The sequence below is a fragment of the Cucurbita maxima genome, unplaced genomic scaffold (genome assembly GCF_002738345.1).
Source record: "Cucurbita maxima cultivar Rimu unplaced genomic scaffold, Cmax_1.0 Cma_Scf00007, whole genome shotgun sequence".
Lineage (NCBI taxonomy): Eukaryota > Viridiplantae > Streptophyta > Magnoliopsida > Cucurbitales > Cucurbitaceae > Cucurbita > Cucurbita maxima.
Window position 1 is genome coordinate 4,023,502 of NW_019272023.1, and position 7,841 is coordinate 4,031,342.

The 7,841-nt window shown below is 35.3% G+C and overlaps 2 protein-coding genes across 9 annotated transcripts; one reads left to right on the plus strand and one right to left on the minus strand.

The window, feature by feature from the left end:
- Positions 1-3,048: 3,048 nt before the first annotated feature.
- On the plus strand, positions 3,049-6,327 carry LOC111482409 (protein OPI10 homolog). Of its 8 annotated transcripts, none has more exons than XM_023128172.1 (5): positions 3,049-3,363; positions 3,462-3,993; positions 4,081-4,125; positions 4,219-4,321; positions 6,076-6,299. In XM_023128172.1, the coding sequence occupies exons 1-2, from the start codon at positions 3,261-3,263 to the stop codon at positions 3,923-3,925; spliced, it is 567 nt and encodes a 188-aa protein (XP_022983940.1). In that variant the 5' UTR covers positions 3,049-3,260; the 3' UTR covers positions 3,926-3,993; positions 4,081-4,125; positions 4,219-4,321; positions 6,076-6,299. The 8 variants fall into 8 exon arrangements, with proteins under 8 accessions (XP_022983940.1, XP_022983939.1, XP_022983941.1 ...); XM_023128171.1 differs by having other exon boundaries at positions 4,081-4,121; XM_023128173.1 differs by lacking the exon at positions 4,081-4,125 and having other exon boundaries at positions 6,076-6,327.
- LOC111482408 lies at positions 4,500-7,531 on the minus strand. Its single transcript, XM_023128165.1, has 5 exons — positions 7,224-7,531; positions 7,094-7,138; positions 6,714-6,992; positions 6,442-6,623; positions 4,500-5,001 (listed from the first exon to the last, which is right to left on the minus strand). Exons 1-5 carry the CDS (start codon positions 7,426-7,428, stop codon positions 4,825-4,827), a joined length of 888 nt encoding a protein of 295 aa, XP_022983933.1. The 5' UTR covers positions 7,429-7,531; the 3' UTR covers positions 4,500-4,824.
- Positions 7,532-7,841: the final 310 nt, after the last annotated feature.

The window sequence follows — 7,841 nt, forward strand, 5'->3', positions numbered from 1 at the left end:
ATATATATATATATATATATATATATATATATATATATATATATATATATATATATAAGTCACGTGTTCGTAGGATTGGTTATGGTCGGGAGTAAAATGTAACGTGTGTATCGATAATCTATCTTAATTTGTACTTAAAATCGTGAATCAAGTTCAACATGGTTTTGAGAATCCGAGCATTATTAGTTTTTCGTTCGTACAACCTGCAAATATTCCGTAATCATTAAAATCAAGGTTTGGAAGGATTTCGTTTTTGACCGATCTTTCAACTCTTTCTTTAGAAACGTGACGGGAACGTTTATGTTACAAGCAAGTTGACAATTCATTATTAAGAATCTTGAATAATTTGATTCAAAATATACCTTAAGGACGTTCATATGACTTGAGAATTCGACCAACATAGCCTAAGTAACTCAAACTATTGACTTCGGCTCATTTTTCCAATTTGAATTTGGTTAATTTTTTTAAAAACCAAAAATTTGGTTCCGAGTACATTTTTAGTTGGGTCAACTCTACCAACGTGAAAATAGGGTTATAATTGAACTAAACCTTACAACTCTACCAACTCTATTTAGGTTGCTCGAGTCCTAAATTTCTACTTAGTCTAAAATATTTTGAACCTAATATAACCCAACCCGTATACCCCTCGATTATGAGGCATTCTTAATTGCCGTTTCCATTATTCTTTTATTTCCTAGTTCTCTTTTAACCTTCTTCGTGACCCTAGATTCTGAAGTAAGTTTTAATAGGTCATTTCATTAAACGTTTTCGTTAGGATACCTAAAAATAAGATACACGTAATAAAATATTTAAAAATTAGATAATTGCTAAATAAATAATAATTGTAACCAATTAAATTTTAATTATTTAAAAAGTGTATTATAAATAATATGCCTTAAATTTGACGTTTAAATTATTTTAATAAAATTATACATGATTTATTGTCATTTTAATAAAATTATACAAAAAATAAATAAATAAAACAAAAGGTCAAAAATATTTATTATTCATTGGATTTAAGAGCAAAGATTTGATGTTTTATTGGGCTTACTTTGAGGCCCATGATGGATCATGGATCAAAGCCCATTAATTTGAGAATAATTATTAATATGGATGGCTAAATAAACTCAAAAACTTAAAAAAAAAATTATTATTTATAATATACTTATTAACGAATTAAAATTATATAAAATTTAATTAGTTAAATTTATGGTAAAATTCTTTGACAATTAAAAAAAACAACTTCAAATTAATTTAATTTTTAAATTATAAAAACACGTAGAAATGTCACTATTCATTTTTCTCGTTCATATATAATTTAACTTCCAATTACCTTCCAATAAAAATAAAAATCTCGTAAAATTCAAAGCACAGGTGTTCGGATATATTGCCTCAAGTTTCAAACAAACTAAAACATTCAACAAGCGGTAGAATAGAGAAAACTCATTTTCAAACGAATAGAATATACCTCAACAGTATTTTGCAAATTCGAACTTTCGTGTCGAGTAGTACTCAAACGAATTCACTTGTACTCGTTCAAACCCTCATACCGGGACAGTACTCGAGAAGCTTTTCAACCTCCCTTACGGGCTCCCAACACTCCGTACATGATACCGAGCTCATTTGCAATAATGTAAAGAATATTGGAAGCCTTTGAGGGAGGTTGTAAACCATCTCAACCATTGATGCCCTAAGCTATGAGGTTTGTAGATAGCTTTATATAACTGTGGGAGTGGTCCCTTATTTCTATTTATTTTAATTATTTCCTTTTCTATGGATTTTAATTTTAATTATTTTAATTATCATCTTAACTATTAATAGATTTTTTTTTATTAGCAATTTAATTGATTTATAAATTTTAAATATTTGTAGTAATTAAATTAAATTATTTACTTTTTATATTAAAAAAATGCAGTAAAAAGAAAAGGTAAATTTTTAAAAAGGGTAAAAAAAAATGAGAGAGATAAAAACAAATGGAATTGACAAAATTGGGTTTAATTTAATTAATATAAGTGGCATAGCTCTTAGCCCCTATCTTAAAATAAATATTATATGCTTTAATATTAAGATTGAATTTAAAATGTAATTGTTCTTTCTAAGCTCCAAAGGTCAAGGGTATCTACTATGATCCTCTTAACATTTTATTTATTTATTTATAATTTTTCACCTTTTTGTTTAATATTTTATGTTTTTTTATTAGGTGACGGTGTTATATTATGCGTTTTTGATATGGAATTTAATATTTTCTTTATTACGATTCCAAAATGAGTGAGCTGGTATCTTGGCGAGACATGGTCGGAGATGCACTCTCTGTTTTAGATTCTGCATATATTTTTAATTCACATCCTAATCTTATCTTGTATTTAATTTTTTTTTTTTTTTAAATAGATTTGAATTTGGAATTCCACATCCCGATCTACTATCAGACGTGTTTGGAGAGAGAATGGACATGACTCCCTCTCTTCTCATTTTACTGTTCAAAACATGCCGGCCGTGTAGAGCTTTAACCAACTACCATCAACGAATTGCACTTTAAACTTTTCTTCGGGTCAATTTCACTACACACGATATCGACCTATAATTAAATCTACAGTTGAAGGTTGCCACCATTTGATCTGAGATCGGTATAGTGAAGTGTAACACCCCAAGCCCACAGAAGATATGTTCTCTTTGGGCTTTCTCTTTAGGACTTCGGTTTTAAAATGTGTCTGCTAGAGAGAGGTTTCTACACTCTTATAAAAAAATGTTCTGTTATCCTCTCCAATCGATGTTTTTTTGGATGATTTGACTGGCACGACATAACTACTACTGTTTTGTGGATGGTTACTCGAGATATCAGCACATAGAAATTATAACAGAGGATCAAGAGGAGACTATATTCACACGCCCGTATAGTAGTTTTGTATTTTGAAGAATGATTTGAATTTAGTTTTATTTACTATATAATTATATATACATATATTTATTTAATTTTATTATAAATATATAGTTACAAAATTTAATTAAATATTTAAAAATAAATTTTATTAAAAAGAACAAATAGACGAAGAGAAAGTTGTGGCAAGTTCCATGCAGGTCAATGGACTCAAGCTCTGAATCCTTCTAGATTCTTCTGGAATGCTCCACACTCGCTGATCGTATGCATTTTCCAATCCGGCCGGCCACCTTCAATCGGAGCATTTCACTCTCAATCTTCTATCAGTTTCATCGATCGCAAGTTCATTGTTTCCTTTCTCAACAGTACATTTTGAGGATCGAAGATGTTCGGAGTCGTCTTTCCCAATCGAAGCTTTCCGATGGATGTTTCAGCTTTCTCTCAAATTGACACTTCCCATTGGGTTCTCGATATGAACACATTCGTCGGTATGTTCTATAACGTATTCCATTCAGATTTTCCTTTTCTCTTCTCTTAGCTTGCTCTGTTTCGAAACCCTAATTCGAATTCCTAATCGTCTTATTAGGTGAAGCGTACGATCAGATTCGTGAAATGTGCATTTTCTTATTGAATAATTTCACTCTTCCGCCTGATAAAGCCCTAGCTGTGTATATTCAGTCTCCTGGATCTCAGTTTCTTCTCTGTGGTGCTGTAACCCTAGCCAGGCCTTCGGCGGTGCTGACACTTCCATGGCCGGAGCCTAGTGGTCAGATGCAACTCATGCCGGCCGATTCGGCTCCCGTCTCAGCTAAAATTGGAGTCTCCGTGGAGGATTTGGCTTCCCTGCAATCGCTTGATGTCACGGCGGATAAACGAATTGAGCGTCTAGCCCTAAAAGTTGGTGAGAATCTCTTCAACTTCATGCAATCTTTCTGCGGTGTTGTTGGTTCAAAGTTGGTTGTGCCGATGGATATCTTGGACAGATGGTTCAAGAAGTTTCAGGAGAAAGCCAAGCGTGATCCTGAATACTTGAAAGGCTTCGTTTTGTGAAGCTCCATTTCATCCCCCATCTCTTTTTGTGAGGGGGAAGAGTTTTGAGACGCTGTATTGTAGTGTAGGTGTGTTAATGAAATTAAGTTTGAATGTTTCTTCATATTCATGAATCTCTGTTCTTCAGATAGTGTATCTCAATTTTAATATGAAAGAAAATGGGCGTCGCCATTGCTGCAGAAGAGAGCAGCTTGTGGTTTGTTACTCTCTGAACTTTCCCATTCTTTCCAAGCTCTCTGGCTGTATTTTCACTATACATGCTTTGGTTTCTGTGATTTTTAACATTATTGTAGGTTCTTAGTCGTGGGGATTTCAGCAATTGACTCCATGATGACTTGGTTCAGCGCTCTCTGTCTCTCTCACCACCATGGCAAAGCCCCTTTGGTTTGACAAGAGGTTTGTTACATTTTTAAGTGTCTAAAAACATTCTTGCTGTGTTCGGATTAGTTGTTTCCGAATTCTCCATAAATATGCTCTAACAATGTCAAATTTTTAAAAATAGGTGGTCTCTAAGATTTTTGTTGAATACAGTATGTGTGTGTGTGTGTGTGTGAGAGAGAGAGAGATTTAAAAGTTGAAAACAGAAGGGAGAAGCCCTTAAGAGCCCTACCCTACAATTCAGAACACAAAGACAAAGGCAAGCACGTGAAGTCTAAGCTGTTGGCCTGCTTTCACCATGACAAAGAACAAATTGAAGTGGTTGAGGAGCAAGGCAAATAGGACCACAACCCACAAAGCCAACCTTTATGATACCCATACAATCCCACATTCCCCACCTGCCCTTTCTCTTCCATTTTGCATTAATAAACCAAATCTTTGTTTACAGAGCAATCTTCTCTACAACCCCACCTCCCTCATTTTCCATGTTTTGTTCTTCACCATTTCAACACTCTTCTCCTTCAGCACCCTTTTAGTTTCAGATGAGAAAGGAACCTCTTTCTTCTTGATCTCTGCTCCTCTTTCTGCTTCCTCTTCATCCATGACAAGCATCCCCCTTGCTTGCACTTTTCTTCTGCCATTATTTCTCTATGTACCTTTTCTTTTGCTCTCTCCTCTTCCATTTCTCTTTTTATCACCTGCGTTTAGATCAAGTTGCTTTATATCAGTGTCATTTAAAAGCTTTCTAAAGCCTGGATGTTCATTCAGGAAATACCTAGGTGGCCCCTTCTTGAAATTATTTGAGCTTGGTAATAATTCAGATTGCACTTTTTGGAACTTCTTATTTCGACTTGTCCACATAAGTTTAAGTAATGAGATCTTTGAGAATTACAGGAGGAATGATGGATTATTAACCTCTAATTTTTCCACGAACAGTCAAGAGTTTGCAACAACAAATTTCCCTTGATCTTAGCAGAAAATACAAGTTTCAACACTGCCCATTTATTGATGGTTTTAATGGTTGAGGAAGCAACGATTCAGCAACTTATTGTTGCTCAATCGACTAAAAAGGGAACATACATGGCCACAACTTTCAGAAAGAAGGGAAAAGAAGATCTGCAGATGCCTTTTCAATGAGAATCTCGAGAAATATACAGAGATAGAGAGGAGATTCTTGATGAAAAACAAAGGAACATGTATGTAAGGGAAAATCTCGATGGGCTCCACTAAGGTAAAAGAAAGGAAAATGAAATAGATAGAGAGGAATGGAAAAAAACAAATACAGAGTTGAAGGAGGGAAATTTGAAATTTATGCACTAATTTAAGTGTTGAGAGAACACCATGACTTGAATTTTCTCTTCCTTCTGAAAGTTCAAGGCAGGGTTTTCTGACATGAATATTATGACTTTAATTTCAAAAAAAAATAAGTTTCTACAATGCAGAGACAGTCACAACTGTATGAGCTGGAAAGTAGGCCAATGTGAGAGAAGAAATATCAAAAAGGGACCAAAATTGTATCAACTTATGGCTAGCCAAAACAGTCCCCCACCTTGGATGGGTATAGTACTCTGTTTTATGACATGTATCGGGACAATCAGATTTGGTTGCCTCATCCTTAGTGGGGCTGTTTGGGAGGGATAGAATAGATTGCAGACAAAGCTTTTATGTCTGAGAAAGCTGAACTTCACTTATGCTCCACTTGTTTCCTTCTTTTCTTAGATTCTATTCTGTGATGCTTAGTCTAACATTTAAACTTTGCATTAACTTCACAGGCTCAGAAGCTTTTCTCCCCAAGCTATGAAGAATGGCAGATCATATGCTGGGATCACCAGCAAATTGTTCTAAATGTTCTCTAAAACAGAATCATATCAAATTCATTCCAACAAATCAACATCAATTTTCCTGTAAGATCTCCATCAAATCCAGCTTTTGTAAACTCCTTCAATGCCATTTCTTCTCTGATTAATAATGATTCACACTTGTTATATTCTATTCATCATAACTCATCCACTTAATTGTTTGGATTTAATGGGGAATTATTAGCTTAGGGATGATTTAAGAATTCCCAACTACCAATTAGCTCTGATGTAGACCTTCTTGAAATCAAACTAGCCTATGAAAGATTGGATTTGCCATACCTCTGTCTCGGGAGTAACCTTAGAATTGGAACTGGGAGAGTTTTCTTCCAATTCGCATCTCTTTAATGCTCTATCCACGATGGGAGGCGTGGAAGCAGGACTAGGACTAGATGAACCAACGTTTGGTGGTGTGCTTTGAGTTCCCACATCTCTAGTCATAGCATTGGCATCCACTTTCTTATCTGAAAATCACAACCAGAGAATTCATTCAAAATCCTCCAACCCCAACAAGAACAAACTAGAAGTATAAAGGAGAAGACAGATGATCCAACCTGAAATTGGGAGTTTCTGAACTACTTGTGTGATGGAACATGGCTTTGTTTGAATCTGTTGTGGATGATTTGAGTAAACTAAAGGAGCAGAGACTGCAATTCTGTTGGCTAAGTTCCTAAACGACCTCCCACTAAGTGATTTTGCAGACAAACACTCCATAGGAACTTCCCCAGAAAGTGGATTACATATATACTTCTCGGCTTCATTCCACTTCGAATTCAAAGTAAACCCATCGAGGGAAAAACATTCCCAACTGTTAAGCGACCTGGCTTGCAGCGCTGCACAAAAAGCAGCGCCCATAAACACCAACCAATTCCCTCAGAGTCATTTTCACAAACACTTCGTAGGCAATTCAAAATCCGAATTCAATTGAACTCACCCTTGATGGCGTTAGTAAACGAATACGTAGCTGGGTCAATTTCGTCTGTAAAACGAAACTCAGAGAAGTTAAAGAAGAATCCATGGCCGGAAACAAAATTCCACAGAGAGAGAAAAAGAAGAACAAAAACCTCCGAAAGGGTAGCCGGGAGAGGAGGCGGTGCTGGTGATGTTTGATCGAAACGACCTGGCGTCTTCTCGAAAGCTTCTGATGTAGGAGCCGGAGAATCGCCGGGAAATGGTGGGGTTGTGGTTAAGTTTGGCCTTCGCCGCCCATTCACGGAGGCTGAACTCCGGTTCATCTCGCCGGTGAGAGATGAATGTAGGTTGCTCCATGGAAATGGAATTTTGAGCTTAACAAATTTTATCAGACATTCAAACTTTTCAATGTCCCTACTTCTACTAAAATACCTCTTGCATGTGCTTTGCCAATTTCCCACTATTTTTTTCAAATTTAAATTAAATCATTTTATTTTCTGTTTGCCACATCAGCAAATGCCAATATTTATATATATATATTTTGAGGAGCTAAAAGAGGTGAGATAATTTTGCCACAACACGATCTCAAACCCAAAAAATATGTAACCTAACTCAATTGTTACCATTTGGGTTGAGTAGCCTTGATTTTTTCGAATGTCGAATCATATAATTGTACCATGTTATGCTGTTATTGTGAAATAGTGTTATAATGTCGTTGATTTACTCTCTAAATGATTTGATAGATAAGACTCAACGACCAAGAATGGAGC

Coding starts and splice junctions, on each gene's coding strand:
- LOC111482409 (XM_023128173.1), top strand. CDS start 3,261: ATGTTCGGAGTCGTCTTTCCCAATCGAAGCTTTCCGATGGATGTTTCA. Junction 3,364..3,461: donor CGATATGAACACATTCGTCG/GTATGTTCTATA, acceptor TCGTCTTATTAG/GTGAAGCGTACGATCAGATT.
- LOC111482408 (XM_023128165.1), bottom strand. CDS start 7,428: ATGGAGCAACCTACATTCATCTCTCACCGGCGAGATGAACCGGAGTTC. Junction 6,993..7,093: donor GTTTACTAACGCCATCAAGG/GTGAGTTCAATT, acceptor CTTTTTGTGCAG/CGCTGCAAGCCAGGTCGCTT. Junction 5,002..6,441: donor AGGTTACTCCCGAGACAGAG/GTATGGCAAATC, acceptor ATCTAAACGCAG/GTGATAAAAAGAGAAATGGA.